The sequence below is a fragment of the Epinephelus fuscoguttatus genome, linkage group LG10, assembly GCF_011397635.1.
Source record: "Epinephelus fuscoguttatus linkage group LG10, E.fuscoguttatus.final_Chr_v1".
NCBI classification, from domain to species: Eukaryota; Metazoa; Chordata; class Actinopteri; order Perciformes; family Serranidae; genus Epinephelus; species Epinephelus fuscoguttatus.
Window position 1 is genome coordinate 25,842,583 of NC_064761.1, and position 17,869 is coordinate 25,860,451.

General features: G+C 37.3%; 1 protein-coding gene across 1 annotated transcript; it reads right to left on the minus strand.

Annotated features, from left to right (window-relative positions):
- Positions 1–5,494: 5,494 nt before the first annotated feature.
- Positions 5,495–11,186, minus strand: prrg1 (proline rich Gla (G-carboxyglutamic acid) 1). Its single transcript, XM_049588523.1, has 4 exons — positions 11,092–11,186; positions 10,122–10,162; positions 9,024–9,184; positions 5,495–8,062 (listed from the first exon to the last, which is right to left on the minus strand). Exons 2-4 carry the CDS (start codon positions 10,129–10,131, stop codon positions 7,598–7,600), a joined length of 636 nt encoding a protein of 211 aa, XP_049444480.1. The 5' UTR covers positions 10,132–10,162; positions 11,092–11,186; the 3' UTR covers positions 5,495–7,597.
- Positions 11,187–17,869: the final 6,683 nt, after the last annotated feature.

The window sequence follows — 17,869 nt, forward strand, 5'->3', positions numbered from 1 at the left end:
AGAGGCAGGGTACACCCTGGACAGGTTGCCAGACTATTGCAGGGCTGACCATAGTAAAGCATGTAAAAAAAAAAACCAAAACAAACTCATAGTATAGTATGTAAAAGAAACAAAAAAAGCCATATAGTATAGTTTAGTATAGTATAGTATATCAAAAAAGTTATCAGAAAAAACACAGTATAGAATGTCGTCAAGTATCGTGAAAAAAATAGTCATGGGACAGCATGCCGTCAAACATCAACAAGTTATAGTATGTCGTCAAAAATGTTGGAAAAATGTCATACTACAGTATGTCGTCAGAAATCATGAAAAATTGTCATAGTATGCAATCAAAAATGTTAAAAAAGTCATAATAAAATATGTCATTAAAAATCATGGAAAAAATGGCATAGTATAGTTTGTATGAAAAAAAAGTCATAGTATGGTATGTGCTCAGAAATCATGAAAAAACATAGTGTATGTCGTCAAAAATCATGAAAAATGTCATATTATAGTATGTTGTAATAAATCATGAAAAAACACAATAGTATGTCTTCATAAATCATAAAAAAGTCATAGTATAGTATGTCGTCAAAAATCATGAAAAAAAGTCATAGGATAGTATGTCGTAATAAATCATGAAAAAACATAGGATAGTACGTTGTCAGAAATCATGAAAAAACGACATATGTCGTCTAATTTCTTGAAAAAATGCTATAGTACAGTGTGTCTCCAAAATCATGAAAAAAGTCATAGTAGTATAGTATTTCGTCAAAAATACAAAAAAACATCATAGTATAGTATGTCGTCAAAAGTCATGAAAAAATATCATAGGTTAGTATATTGTCAGAAATCATGAAAAAACATCGTAGTATAGTGTGTCGTCAAAAATCTTGAAAAAAAATTTCATAGTATAGTATGTCGTCAAAAATCATGAAAAAACATCATAGGATAGCATGTCGTGAAAAATCTTGAAAAAAATGTCATAGTATAGTATGTCGTCAAAATCATAAAAAAGTCATAGTATAGTAGTAGCACTTCTTTTCCGAGGATTACAGTGACATCGTAATGGCTGAGAGAGAGAGACGCTGAAGTTGTCAAACCAAACTGTCCTACTTTTCATCACACAGCTCGTTTCGAGCTTAAACACAAAGTGCCTTCATTTATCCACCACCTACTGTATAATAGTTACACTAGTGTCAATGCGTTCACTGCACTCATATGCAGTAGTAGTAGTATGTCGTCAAAAGTCATGAAAAAATGTCATAGTAGTATATTGTCAGAAATCATGAAAAAACGGTGTAGTATAGTATGGCGTAGTAATTCATCAAAAAACATAGTATAGTATGTCATAATAAATCATGAAAAAAAATTTCATAGTATAGTATGTCGTCAAAAATCATAAAAAACATCATAGTTCAGTATGTTGCAATAAATCATTAAAAAACATCACAGTATAGTATGTCGTCAAAAATCTTAAAAAATGTCAGTATAGTATGTCGTCAAAAGTCATAAAAAAAAGTCATAGTTTAGTATGTTGTAATAAATCATGAAAAAACATCATACTATAGTATGCCATCAAAAATCTTGAAAAAAATGTCATAGTATAGTATGTCATCAAAAGTCATGGAAAAATGTCATAGCGTGTCTCCAAAATCATGAAAAAACGTTATAGTATAGTATGTCGTAATAAATCATGAAAAAAAACATCATAGTATAGTATGTCGTCAAAAATCATGAAAAAAACTCATAGTATAGTATGTTGTAATAAATCATGAAAAAAAAGTCATAGTATAGTATGTCGTCAAAAATCTTGAAAAAAAAGTCATAGTATAGTATGTCGTCAAAAGTCATTAAAAAAGTCATAGTATAGTATGTCGAAATAAATCATGAAAAAACATCATAGGATAGTATGTTGTCCAAAATCTTAAAAAAAGTCATAGTATAGTATGTTGTCAAAAATCATGAAAAAACAACATAGTATAGTATGTTGTCTAATTTCTTGAAAAATTAATATAGTATAGTATAGTGTGTCTCCAAAATCATGAAAAAACATCATAGTATCGTATGTCATAATAAATCATGAACAAACATCATAGTATAGCATGTCGTCAAAAATCATGAAAAAACATCACAGTATAGTGTGTCGTCAAAAGTCATGAAAAAACATCACAGCATAGTATGTCATAACAAATCATGAAAAAACATCATAGGATAGGATGTTGTCAAAAATCTTGAAAAAAATGTCATAGTATAGTATGTCGTCAAAAGTCATGGAAAAATGTCATAGTATAGTATGTGCTCAAAAATCATGAAAAAACGTTGCAGTATAGTATGTCGTAATAAATCATGAAAAAACATCATAGGATAGTATGTCCTCAAAAGTCATGAAAAAATGTCATAGTATAGTATTTTGTCAAAAGTCATAAAAAAAAGTCATAGTATAGTATGTTGTCAAAAATCATGAAAAAACAACATAGTATAGTATGTCGTCTAATTTCTTGAAAAAATGCTATAGTATAGTGTGTCGTCAAAAGTCATGAAAAAACATCACAGCATAGTATGTTGTCCAAAATTTAAAAAAAAGGCATAGTATAGTATGTCCACAGAAATCATGAAAAAACATCATAGGATAGTATGTCGTCTAACTTCTTGAAAAAATGCCATAGTATAGTGTGTCTCCAAAATCATGAAAAAACCTCATAGTATCGTATGTCATAATAAATCATGAACAAACATCATAGTATAGCATGTCGTCAAAAATCATGAAAAAACATCACAGTATAGTATGTCGTAATAAATCATGAACAAACATCATAGTATAGCATGTCGTCAAAAATCATGAAAAAACATCACAGTATAGTATGTCATAATAAATCATGAAAAAACATCATAGGATAGTATGTCCTCAAAAGTCATGAAAAAATGTCATAGTATAGCATATTGTCAGAAATCATGAAAAAATGTCGTAGTATAGTATGTTGTAATGAATCATAAAAAAACATCATAGGATAGTATGTTGTCCAAAATTTAAAAAAAAGGCATAGTATAGTATGTCCACAGAAATCATGAAAAAACATCACAGTTTAGTATGTCGTAATAAATCATGAAAAAACATCATAGGATAGTATGTCGTCAAAAATCTTGAAAAAATATCATAGTATAGTATGTTGTAATCAATCAAGAAAAAAACATATAATATATCCTCAAAAATCATGAAAAAACGTCATAGAATGTGGTAAAAAATGATGACAAAACATCATCGTATAGTATGTCATCAAAATCATGAAAAAATGTAATCGTAAAGTATGTCAGCAGAAATCATAAAAAAACATCATAGTATTATATGTCGTTAAAACCATGAAAAAAAGTCAGAGTATAGTATGACGTCAAAAATCATGAAAAAAAGTCATGGTATAGTATGTCGTTAAAAATCATGAAAAAAGTCATAGTATAGTATGTCGTTAAAACCATGAACAAAAGGCATAGTATAGTATGTTGTCAAAAATCATGAAAAAAGTCATGGTATAGTATGTCTTCATAAATCTTGAAAAAAAAACATCATAGTATAGTATGTCGTCAAAAATCTTCAAAAAAAAAATGTCATAGTATAGTATGTTGTCAAAAGTCATAAAAAAGTCATAGTATAGTACATCGAAATAAATCATGAAAAAACATCATAGGATAGTATGTTGTCCAAAATCTTAAAAAAGTCATAGTATAGTATGTCGTCAAAAATCATGAAAAAAAGTCATAGTATAGTATGTTGTCAAAAATCATGAAAAAAAAGTCATAGTATAGTATGTCGTCAAAAATCATGAAAAAAAGTCATAGTATAGTATGTCGTCAGAAATCATGAAAAAAAGTCATGGTACAGTATTTCGTTAAAATCATGACAAAACATCATAGTATATATTATATCTTCAGAAATCACGAGAAAACGCCACAGTATAGTATGTCATTAGAATTCATGAAAAATCATCATACTATAGTATGTCATCAAAAATCATAAAAAATTGCATTGTATAGTATGTCATCAAAATCATGAAAAATGTCAGTATAGTTTATAAAAAAAGCCATACTATAATATGTCAAAAAAGTCATGGTGTGTCATAAAAACTGTCAACGGAAAAATGAAAGTGTAGTATGTCAAAAAATACACTAAGGATAGTAGCCAAAAAAAGTCTTAGCATAGAATGTCAAAAAAAGTTACATTATAGTATGTTATAAAAAACGACATCAGAAAAGTCAAAAAAGGACATGGTATAGTATAGTATATATTTCAAGAAGGTCATAGTATAGTATATCAAATAAAGTCATAGTTTAGTACGTCATAAATATATCATCAGAAAAGTCATAGTATTGTACGTCAAAAAAATTGTCGAATAGTATGTAAAAAAAAGTCGTGTTTTACTATACAAAAAAGTTATTGTAAAGTATGTCAAAAAATTGGGGCGTCGGTGGCTTGGTGGTAGAGCAGGCGCCCCATGTACAAGGCTGTTGCCGCAGTGGCCCAGGTTCGACTCCAGCCTGTGGCACTTTGCTGCATGTCACTCCCTCTCTCTCTCCCCCCATTTCACACTTGTCTGTCCTATAAATTAAAGGCTAAAAATGCCCCAAAAAAAATCTTTAAAAAAAAAAAAATAATAAAGTATGTCAAAAAAAATGTCATCAGAAAAGTCATAGTATAGTATGTCAGAAAAAGTCAGTATAGAATGTCAAAAAAGTCATTGTATACTGTTATGAAAAGGCATAGAATAGTATGTTTTCAAAAACGTCATCAGGAAAGTCATAGTGTACAATGTCATGAAAAAGTCATAGTATAGTGTGTAGTACAGTATGTCAAAAATAAAACCTCATACTATAATATATAAAAAAAAGTTTTAGTATAGTTATACTATAGTGTGTCAAAAAAGTCATAGTACAGTGTGTCATAACATCATAAAAAGTCATAGTATGGTATGTCATAAAAAATGTCATTAGAAAAGTCAAAGTATTGTTTGTCAAACAAGTCATAGTAAAGTATGTCATAAATAAGTCATCAGAAAAGTTGTAGTGTAGTATGTCTAAAAAGTCAGAGTACAGTGTCATTAAAAAACATAAAAAGTCATAGTATTTCATAGTGTGTTTTTAAAAACATAACAGGGTTAGTAATAAAAATTCATTAAAAGTCATGGTATATTTTAACACAAAAAGTCATACGAATCTTAAGATATTTTGTCATGAAAAAGATATAGTATTGTATACCATAAATCAATCATAGTATGTCATAAAAAAAATACGTGTTGTATGTCAATCAAAAGTCATCAGAGATATTACTGTATGGCATGTCAAAAAAATAATAGTATAACTTTACATTAAAAACTTCAAAAAGTCACAGTATCGTATACCATGAAAACTCATAGTACATTGTGCTATAAAAAAACAATTTAAGAAGTCATAGTGTAGTGTGTTATAAATATTAAGGACATGTGGAGCACAATTTTTAAAGTTTTATTACAAATTAATTCAAGCTTCTGCACATATCAAGGATTTATAACAAGTTCTCTTGCATTTAATGTTATACAACATTTTGTTTTTTATAAGGCATTGTAAAAAAAAAAAAAAAAAAAAAAAAGGGCTCTGCAACAGTACAAGTGACCTAACCAAAATGGCTACCCCACCAGCACAACTCAGTTCAAGGTCATTGCAAGTGCTGAGGTTCACAGGTCAGCTCACATAAAAGTAGAATAATAATCAGTGCTCAAAGTCTGTGAGGTGAAGACAGGAAATGTGACATGTATCAGTATCCGTGAACATTAGACATTAGATATATTTGGTTTTAGAGTGTATGCAGCAATATTGCATATAGAGTATGAGCACTTCTTTTCCGAGGATTACAGTGACATCGTAATGGCTGAGAGAGAGATGCTGAAGTCGTCAAACCAAACTGTCCTACTTTTCATCACACAGCTCGTTTCGAGCTTAAACACAAAGTGCCTTCATTTATTCACCACCTACTGTATAATAGTTACACTAGTGTCAATGCATTCACTGCACTCATATGCAGTAAAAAAACAATCTCACTGTAACTGACTTTCACACATACAGACTATACATATTTATATACAGGTACATTACACATGCTAAATGTGAACTCTTCCCATGGCGTCATTAAATACAGAATCTTTCCCCCTCTGATACGTGTCTACAAAGCTTCTGTCTCTACTGCTCTCTGTCCCACATTCCTGTGCAAGTCACTCCACAGCTTACACTAATGGTATAGCTGCAAACCTATTTGAAGAATCCTCAGTGTGCTTTTAGTGAAAGTGGCACAGCAGAGGACTCTTTAGTCATATCCAATATGGTTATATTTACTACAGGGGAAAAGATTTTCACAGTTAAAGCAGGCTCTGGCAAGTGTCAACAGCCCAGAGCAGGACATGGGCCATCTAGCACTGACCATCAACAAACAGTGCAGAGCCAGATCCAACCTTGAGTGTACAGACTAAGCTGCATGCATTACCAAACTATAAGCACATATGACACACATACACAAAACACACACTTCAGCACACCTTTTATAATCACTGGTCTTAGATTTTAAACTCCATAACATTCATAAGTGTATACTGAAGTTGGACTGATGCATTCGTTTGGCAACTTGACTATAAACCTGCATTAAGAGATCATTTTAATATCAGGAATTAACTCCACACTCTGCGGCTCTGCACAGTTGTGACGAATTGTTTTGGCTCTGCAACCTGATCATTTACGAAATGCTTTAGTCTCAAGGCTCCCTTTAACCCCCGATATAAAACTGCGAGCAGCCATTTACATTTAATTTCATTTAGTATTTACAGCTGACAAGCCTAGACAAGCCAAGCATCCACTACTGCAGATAATTGTTTGCTTACAGGTTTGGCATAAGAAATTATATGCTTCATTTTTATCTGGTTGTTCTCTTTCTGCCCCCTGGTGGTCAAAAATCACTTAATGCAACTTTAATTGTTACTGCGTGCTCTAAATGCTGTTTTTGAGTCTTGCAAATCAACATTTTTGCAAAGTACGCAATATGCACTATTATAACTGGAAACCGTTTTTTTTTTTTTTTTTTACAACTAAGAGCTCAGCTTTAAAGGTATTCAAAAATAGGTGCAAAATATCTGAGATTGGCCACTTTAAGTCTGAAAACAAATGGCAGTGACCTTCCATAAAGCATCGGCCCAACCTCCATATACACTTTTTACACTTCTACAACAGCTGTCCTTCATTCTGGCAGTCAGAACCCTTTTTCATTTATGCCACATGCAACAGTTGTAACGCCTGCTGTGTTAAATGCTTTGCTACAGTGTGACAGCACAGATGCAACTTGAGGACAATCAGCAGAGGTTGGTTGGTTTTGGTATTGCAATATCCTTCCTGCAATCGCTTCACTTCATTGATGAAAGGTTAGTGCAAAATTCAACAGCGCTGGCTCCGGCAAAGATTGCATTAGTCCACTGACCAGACAGTTAATAGTGTTTCTGTATGTGTTGAATGGGGAAGGCTGGTGATACCACAACAGTGATACTGCTAAATGATCAGATGGTCTTAGTGTGGGTTAGGGCATTTGTTGGGGTGGTGGTGAGAGATGTGTTTACTTCCCATGGCCACCATTGACACTAGTAGAGCTGGTGTTGACTATGTCCTCATACTGTGGAGGTGGCTCTGTTTCTATTTGGACGTCTGTATGGCCTACAGCCTCCTCGTAAGATGGTGGCGGGTCTCCAGCGCTTCCTCTCCCTGATGTGAGCTCTGAGCCTGGATAAGCTGGGCTGCTGTGGACGCTGAGTTCTGATTGGTCACCGTGGTGGTAATCCCTCCCCCAATGGTCCATAGAGACCACTGACAGGACGTGGTCATGATGCGAGTGTCCCATGCTGGGGCTGCGCTGCGAGCGTTTGCGGGAGTGGCAGCGCCACACAGTGATGGCAACAGCGGCGATGATGAACACAACCAGCAGCAATGGCACGATCAAGTAGAGAGAATGAACTCCTCCGACCACCGTCTCCAGCCCTCCGGATGGACTGCTCTCCCGCACATATTCCTCCCAGAACCGTCTCTGCAGCCAATCAGAAGGTGGACAAACATGTAACAATAAAAGATCAGAAATATTTTCTCCAAGATAGGACTCGGCTACATTCATGCAGGCTACAATGGTGGAACAACACTGTTTCCAAAACACAGGGTCACAGTACACACTGCCCACTGTGTGAATACTTTCTATCTGGATTACTGCAACACAAAGGCAGCGGACAACAACACCCCAACAAAAAGCCACCACATGATTGTGCACGTCCATCTTTGCTCTCTCGCCTCTCACAATAGCTTTACAAACACTCCTCCCACTCCAGCACGGACTCGGCTGTTCTTCCTGCTGATAATCATCACTTCCTGAAAAAATACCAGCATTCCACAAGCTACCACTCTTGGCATAGGATTTCAATACTGGACACATGAACCCCACAAATAGCACTTTAAAGGCATTTTTTTCACAAAGGCCAGCTGCTATGAGTTACTCAGACGTTATAATATTGATCTGTGGCTTTTAGCTCCAAGTGGGAGTCCTGTGTTTGGAGAGTTCCAGCCAGCCAGCTGATTGTCAAGATATGAATTAATTGCAAGAATTAAGCAGGAGAAAGATAACTGAGTCTTTGTACTACCCTGTGGATAATTGTGTGTTTTTGATTATGGCGTTGCTGCGGCTTATTTTTGTTAATTGACCCCATGAAGTGTGGTAAATTTTTGTCAGACCAGTCCCAGGCTGGCTGTGAATTCTCTGAACACATGACTTCTGCTGGAGCTAATATCCATGTAAAGACATTACAAATGGTGTGTGACTCCAATAACCTAATACTAAAAAACAAATATCTCCTCTGTGGTTTCTCTGGGTGCCCACATGTTGCCGTAAGCAATGTGTGGCAGATGTTTGAATGTGTTCCACTTTTCTGTCCCTGCGTGTATTTAGCCTTTAAGACAGGACAGATTTTAGGTCGGATGTGATGCGTCTCTCATGCCCTCACCGTCTTCTCGTCGTTCTCGAAAGCCTCGCGGGCCTCCTCATACGTGCAGATCTCCTCGCGGCACTCTCTCTGGATGTTACCCTGTTTCATCTCCTCCAGCAAGAAGTTGGCCCTGCGCAGCCGGTGCAGCACCGAGTGGGCCGCGTCCGCCGGCAGGAACACTGAGAGACGGGCAAAGAGAAAAACAAGGGCAGAGAAGGGGAAAGGGTGTAAGATTGAGAGATGTGTGTGGAAAAAAAATGCATAAATCAAGATCACAAGTGGAGACAAGAACATAAGAGACAAAAAGAGGAAAGCAGGGGTCAGTCAGTAAACAGAGCAGCACGGGAGAGGAAGCGAAGAGGGGAAATTTCAAGCAAAGAGAGAGTATTGAAAGAGAGAGGAGTGAAGCAGAAGGAGGGAAATATGCCAAAAAAAAGGGAAAAAGTAAGAGAGGTGGGGAGTGAAACAAAGGCAGTAGAGCAGAGCCGAGCGCTGCCCAGTGCCCACATTTCTGCATAAAAACAAAAGCTCCTTTGATTTAGGCATCAATCCCTGGGCCACATAAGACAAACTAGAGGAATGAACTTAGAGAGACAGAGTGGCCCTCTGTTTCACACATCCTGGACAGGAACATAAACTCTCAAACACAAACGGAGCACAAGATGCCACAACATGCCCAGGGAATGTCTGATGTGCAGACGAATTAACGAGTAATGGCGTCCGTGTGACTCATAAATCCAGGGATGTGAGCTGCGCAAGAGTTGAAAAGCAGAGAGAAATAATGCAAGAAAACAGAATATTCCCTAAGGAAAGAATGGGAACTGTTTGCTAAAACACAACAGAAAAAACCTGATGAGTGAGATTCCAGCATCTATGTCTTTATTTGTAGAAAACCAAACACACATTTATGTATGTGTTCTTTTATCTATTGCTGTAAAACCAAATGCTCTCTGGGGTCGAAATAAAGTTGAAGTTAAAGTTGATTCAAATGATTAACCAACATAATGGGAAAGAAAAACAAACAAACAAGGAATTGGAGTGCAGCTTATGTTGAAGTTTGTGTGAACTTATCTGCCTGTGGGGTAAAGCACATAAGTATAGTGTAAATAAACTTACCACTCCCCATGATTCCTGCGAGTCTGTTTGGGCTGATTTATCTGCAGAAAAACCAAACACACTTTAATGTACTGCTTTGAACCTGCTGATACAAGTCAGATGATAATTAACCACTAAGACGCCCCACAAAAACTACACCTGTCACTTCTTTCTTAAACAGCAATTTAAATAATCCTACACTGCAATAAGATCAAAATAACTCATGAGAGATGGAAAGGGGGCAATGTCACACATTTTCAAGAGCTGTGACCATGTTATACAGGGAGGGACATGTGATTTTAGCCAGTGTAACATTTCAAGTCTTTTAAAAAGTTGCCTGAAAATGAGATCATGAATTAACAACAGTAGCACATTTGTGTAAAACCATCCCACCCCATTGTTAAAATTCCCTGCATTCTTTGGGATGAATAATTTAATATTACAGCAAAAGGAATGGATGAGTGTATAACAGCAAAGCGTTACAGGGCGTGTTGAGAGTATGATACATCCTTGACCAAAGTGACAGTGACCAATGGCGGCTGCTGACCAGTGTTGCACATGACTGTTTTACGGGAATCCTGCTCGTAGCAGCCCGAAATAGATCACCAGCGGCGGAAACATCACAAACAAAGCACCCCCGCCCCGTTATACAGATCACAAAGGAGACAACACAATCTCTAAGAGCTAAAACAATGTGAGCTGAGCGTCACTGCGGTTGCTTATAGTCTATTCTGGTCCGTATTAGCAGCGTTGTTAGCTGGTTGTGAGGCTGGTTTGCGCCCCGTGTATTGACAAGCGGGAATGATTTGTAGGATCAGTGCGTCTTCCAGTAAGCAGCGGCGGATGCGATTTAACGAGCGACACATGATTCAAACGGCTGGATGTCCCCATACAGAGGACGATATAAGGACCTCCGGTGATTATTATAGGCTTTTACGTCGTGGCGAAGCCTTCTGTAAGTGTGGAGACAAACTTTATCACTTCAGCTTACCTTTTTTCGTCCCAAAAATGCGCATAAACGATCCCTCGCCTCCTCTGCTGCCCCAGAGTGTTGCTATGCGCGGTGCGCATGCGCACAGCTGTGTTTGCCGACAGCGGCCCCATGAACTGCCCCTTCCCCTGAGTTAAAGGGACAGACCACACATCAGCTCACACTGAACTGAACACAACTATTACAACTCACAAAATAACTTTATACGGGATAGAGCAACATTATAAAACACATCAACTGAGGATAACGAATTTCAGACTGTCCTAGTAGTTATAGGCTTTAACATAAGGTGTTAATGCAAGAAAAATAATTAAATCCAACCACAGGCGTAGATTTTTTTGACAGGGACGCAGGGGACACGTCCCCCTTAATATTTAGAACACATGCATTTATCCCCCCGCCCAATAAAAACATGAAAGTAACAGAGAACTTTTATTTTGACAAAATAAATGACATTTACTCCATAAACTGATGCAAAAAACGCACAAATTTGTGTATAAAAAAATCACCAAAATGCAGGAAATTAAGTGTTTGATGCCCCAAATTTTCTGCCAGAGGACCACCATACATCCCTCAATTTTTAAATGCAACCTATGCCTGATAGTTTGTGGCGTTTGTACTAGACTTGATTATACTGTAATGTGTTCATGTTATTTTGTCCACTTTATAATCCAGTGTAATCTTGCAATCTGCTATAAAATAGAAAGAAAATTAAGCAACTATGCAAGGTTTTGGCAGGAGGTACCGTAACATTCCCACTGTAAACAAATGAAACAGAAATGGTACAAATTGGTTAACAAAAGTTACCAGAATGCAAGAAATGAGTGTTTGGTGCTCAAAATGTCATGGGAGGGGGCAGACCCCCCACTATATATGTGTCCCCCTAAATGTTGAAAGAAAACCCCATGTCCTTGACTCTAACCATTGCTTCAACTTAAAGCTTTCACCTTTGCAAGTGTAGTGACCACACTGTCGGCATTTAAACTGCGTGCATAGCCAGATATTAAGGATATATACTGTGCAGGGTTTTCCTGAGAAAAAATAGAAATAATAGCTCTTAATCATCACTTATGACCCACTAAGGGTGCCAGTGTATTTTTCTGCAGAGACCATGGACTGTAAAAATAATGGACGTAACTACCATGACATCACCCTGGTTTATGGACTCCTGTTTTGAGTTTGGTATTTTGGCTGTTTCCATCTTGGTTTTCTGAAGCCAGAAGTGATCATATTTGGGAGATAAGCTGGAGCTGTGGATAAGTGAGGGATGGGTCTGACTGAGAAGCTGAGTACACAAACAGCAGATGGCGTGTCATTCAAAGCAACCCACCTTTAATTATGCGTTACTTTAGTCCTTCATAAAATGTAAAAGGGTGAGTTATAAAAGAAAAGAAAAATTAGAGAAAGAGAAAATTAGCTTCAGAAACTAAAACCATTTTTGTACCAGGCAGTAAACATGTCTGCTGGAAAGTTGGGCATTTTAACATTGGGGTCTTTAGGGATTGACTGGCTTCTGTCGTCAGCCTCAAGTGGCCATTCAAAGAACTGCAGGTTTTGGCACTTCTGTGTTGGCCTCATTTTTGCCACTTAGCAGAGACTCTGACCAGGTGCCAGGCTGTAAGCAGCAGGTATCCAAGAGAAACAGTGCCAAAAAAACACAAACATTAGTGAGGTCACACATCAAGCCAGAGTGAATCAAGGGTCGGCTTTTACTTTCACCTTCACTGGCGAGCGTGTTTACAAATACTAATCAACAATCCTGTATAGTAGTGGTTCCCAACTGGTGGGTCGTGGCCTAAATGTGAGTTGCAGGTCCACTCTAAATGCACTGCAAGTGACTCACAAACATGTCAGGTTGTAACACATCTAGTACAGTGAATTTCTAGCACAGAGCTTTTATTTTGAAGTGCTCTTTCTTGCTGTAGAGTGAGTGACTAACAGACAGCTGCTTAACAGAGACAGACTCAACAACATGGTCAAATGCAAATATGAGGCTGAATGCATTTAAACTGGGTGGACCTTGAACTAAAGAGAAATCTGGACTCTGTAGCTGGACCAGTTGGGAACCACTGCTGTATAGTACACCTTTTGATATATCAACATATCTCATAAACTGGAAAAGAAAATACATGATGATGTAAAAAAAAACAAAAAAAAAAACTTTTAATATGATCAGATGTCCCTTTTTCTTTTCCTGGATCTGACTGATGTGCATATTTTCAACAAATTTTATTTCTATTGTTTGTCTCTGACTTGATTAAATCAAATTCAGTCATGTTGATGTTTTTCTGTGAAAGTAAGTAACTGAATCTTCTTTTGTTGTCATTATGTTCTTTTTTTTTAAAGATTATTTTTATGGGCTTTTTGCCTTTATTGACAGGACAGAGAGTGAAATGGGGAGACAGAGAGAGAGTGGGGACTGACGTGCAGCAAAGGGCCATAAGCCGGATTTGAACCTGCAGCCGCTGCAGGGAGGCGATGCCTCTGTACATGGGGCGCCGGCACTATCCACTACACTACCGACACCCCGTTGTCATTATGTTCTATTGTAGTTTTGAAAATGCACTGAATTGTAAAAGCAAGTTGATGTCCTCAGTGATATGAACACAAAATTTAGTCCAAAAGATACGTATTGTAGATTAGATTAATTTGTAAAGGAAACTCAATTTTGACTTTACTGTGAATTGAAAAGAACAGCTCTGAAAAGTGCTTTGTGAATATAAGTATTAGCAGAGGTGTGGATTTGAATCACATGACTTGGCCTCGAGTCACAAACTTGATGACTTGCCTTGACAAAATCAATAAAGGCTTGCAACGCAACGAGGACTTTAACACTACTGTCAAATGATTTCACCTGGACTTGAGCCTTTTGACTGAAAAAAACTCAATACAGTCCCAAAGATTAAAAAGTGTTATTTAAAAAATGTGCCACAAATCCATGAATTTCTCTTCGATTCTTCGGTTCATTCCAAGCGAATCATGATCTACTTTGTTTGAATTATTATGACAGCATCCAATCAAGTTGCAGAAGAGAACCATGAAGAACTCACTTTGAATTTCTGAGCACCAGGTGGAAAAAATGACATCAAAGATAATTCTATTCACATATAAAAAATGTGGTGGTAAAAAAAAAAAAAAAAAAGATTGTGCAGATAGTGCAGGTTAAAAATTACAGACGGAGATGAAACAAATTCCAACTTAATTCAACATTCAAAGTTGCACAAAGAATGGTAAGTCATGGATGATATTAACATTGTTGGTGAGCTAAAGCTTAGCTAGCATTACTACTCTGTTGTTAAAATGGCATTACATTTATCGAAAAAGACATTCCACCTCTGAGTATTATGCATTTGGTGCAGTAATGGTCATCACTTATGGTGGAATTGATGATGACAATTTCAGTTTCTGATCCTGGTCAGTTGGGATGACTATAAGTTTATGTAACCATTGACATTTTCATGGCCTTAAAAGACTAAAAAAGAAATTCCACCCCATTAAACTGTAATTATTAATACTAAAAGATAAATGTATTTTTTGTATGTGCGCCACATTTCTGCTCACCTGCTTTAATTTTGTATTTTGCTCACATCAGCCAATCAGCTGTGATGCACTGCCTGCCAGTTATTGATGGCAGAGGGAGAGACAACAGTTATCAATTTGTTTCCATGCGGTTTAACTTCTGCTTAATGTTCTGTGTCAGTCGATTTAAAAATTTCAATTTGAGCAGTGACATTTTGTACCTCACACACGCGATCAAATATGCACAGCAACTTCACAGCAGTAATGTTATACTGTATTAACGCTGATGAGAGGACTATGTGTTTGTGTGTGTGTGTGTGTGTGTGTTCCTGTTTTTACTCAGTGAGTCCCGACTGATTACAATCTGTAATCATCAGTAATGATGTTGAAAGACTTTGCCGCCAGGAACAGTTAACCTACACTCCGGTAACTCAAAGACACACACACACATGCACGCACACAGAGTAAAATAAAACACACACACATGCACGCACACAGAGTAAAATAAAACTTCTTGTCAACCTGCCTGTATAACGGAAGTAATACAATTCTATTTGGTTCGTGAAATTAAATTCACTAACACAATAAAACTTAATATTCATTAGATGAACACTTTTTTATTTAATCCAGTGTTTCAGCAACCGTTCAGTAACCTTTTACTGCAACTGACAGTCGCCTCAATTAATTTAAGTTTTACGCAGATGCTGATGTTGCATTTCTGTTCAAGTACAACTATGAAGTTAATTTGCTACAAAAACTCCTTGTTTGTGTGTGTGTGTGCATAGATATCATTGTGCATGTGTGTGAGTGTGTAAGTGTGTTAATCAATATGAATTAATTCCCAGATTCTTCCCTAAGGACAAAGGATTAGCTAAGTTCAATTAGGAAAAAAAATGAGCTGTGTAAGCTTCCCTCTGCTCGGTGTGTGTGTGTGTGTGTGTGTGTGTGTGTGTGTGTGTGTGTGTGTGTGTGTGTGTGTGTCTGTGTGAGAGACAGAAAATAGGGTGTTAAACAAAGTGTAACCCGAAAAGAAAGAGAGAAGAAGGGTGTCACAAGAGTAAAGCAGGGATGCAGTTAAAGGTGAGCCCACTGACAGAAAAGTTTGGTTAAATGAGGAAAAAATTAAACAAATGTTTTGTTCTGAATGTTTTGAGAAGCCACAACAGCGCACAAACACGACAGTACAACTTCTGGCAACAGACTGGCAGCTGAAGGTCGACCCGGAGAGACAGCTCAAATTTCTTGACACCATAGCTGTGACCACGCTCAGCCCTGACATGGTTCTCGTGTCAGAATCATCGGGGCAGGTGGTCCTGCTGGAATTGACTGTGCCCTGTGAAGACTGGATAGGAGAGGCGTTTGAGAGGAAGAAGGCCTAGTATGAGGAGCTCTAATGCCGAAGCAATGGATGGAAGACCTGATGCTACCCCATAGAGGATTTGCTGGCTAGCTGTTCTGCAATGCCCTCAAGTTGCTGGGCATCAGAGGAGTGCACAGCAGGAGAGCCATCAGGAACATCACTGATGCTGCTGACAGGGCATCAGGATGTCTGTGGATCAAAAGGGGTGAACCATGGACCACACTAGCTGCCTAGACACAGCCTGGGGTCTGATCAACCCTGTCTGGGTCGCCTGGGCAAGGGTGTATGATGTTGAAACACCTAATGACCCCAGGTTGCATCACTCTTGACGTTTCTAGGTTGCACCATTAGGTGTGTGTAAAATCAGTTTTGTCTCGAGGTGGCTGCATTTCATTCCACAAACATTTTTACATTTCTCCCCCAGAAAAAAGCAGAAAAAAACACTAAAACAGCACAACATAGAGACGGTAAATTAGAATTACATTAGCACTTCACTGTTGGTTCTCCTTATGTCCCCCTGATTGTTGAGCATTTATATCCTTATGTGTTCACTCGTGCCTTTTTATGTTTTTACTTGCTGCACAACCCTCCAGGGGCGAAATAGAGTTGCAGTTGAAGTTGTTAAGACGCTGCAGTATCCACTGACAGACACTCACAGTGATATTTAACCTTGAAGTCAAAAATAAGTTTTAATAAAAACATGTCACGCAGGTTTTGAACAGGCTGCATGAGACTGTGGTTAGGGAGAGATTTGAATTTCATCCTGAACAATGTGACTGCAGGCTGATAATATTCAAGAGGAAAAAACACAACCTTTGATACACATGTGAGTCAGCTTGTGATGTACGGAGCGAACAGCTAACAGCAAAAAAAGCAGGCTGGACCAGTCATATCCTCCCCGTCATACCCAATAATCACCCTGTAGAAAAAGTCAAACAACGTAAGTACTTGGACACAATTATTTAACAGACCCTAACTAAGGGAGTGCTTTTAAGAGAGCCAATCAGCACCTGTTTTTAATGAGGAAGCCGAGGAGCTTCAGTGTTAGCCAACCCACACATACTTGAAATACCATACAGCAGAATGGTTGAAAGTATTTTATCATGTAACACTGCAGCATGTTGCGGCAATATGAGTGCAAAGAGCAAAAACAAGCTCTCTAGGACTGTCAACATTGCAGGGAAGGTGATTGGCAAGTCACAGAAACAACTCTGCAATATATCTGACAGTGCTGTACGCAGGAAGGACAGGTCTGAGTGTTGATTAAGGGTCTTAAGAACCAGTCAGAACATCTATCTATCTATCTATCTATCTATCTATCTATCTATCTACCTATCTATCTATCTATCTCACTTCTTGCTGTTTCATGAAAAGGTCCATGGTTGACCCTTAAATTGGATCAAGCACTCTACAACAATTTATTTACTGACTTATATGACTGACAATACAACGTATGTATTGTTATTATGTATTTTTATCATTAAAACACATTTCAGCTGCCATCTTATGCTCCCCCTGCAGTCATTGTGAAATGGTGCGCTCCATCTAACCTGAAAATGGTGTATTTAAATATTTCTGCATACTGGGGTCCCTTAAGAGTCTTGATATTACATAAATTGGGCACGACTGGACAACAGAGAGTTAACAATCATATACTTTTTACACTATTTCAGTTCAGCAAATAAAGTAGCCCTCAGGATTGAACGAATAACTGAAGAAAAAATGTATTTGTCCACTCCTGATTTGATCTTATGATTGAATATTTTGCATTAATTTCCTCAATCCATGTCACTGGAGGGCATTTTTTCAACCCAGAACCCGCATGTGACTGCCTCTGCTCAAAATAAGAAAACACAGTCTTAACAGCAGGTACAACATACATGTCGAAATATGATTGAC

Coding starts and splice junctions, on each gene's coding strand:
- prrg1 (XM_049588523.1), bottom strand. Junction 8,063..9,023: donor TCGAGAACGACGAGAAGACG/GTGAGGGCATGA, acceptor GATTGGCTGCAG/AGACGGTTCTGGGAGGAATA.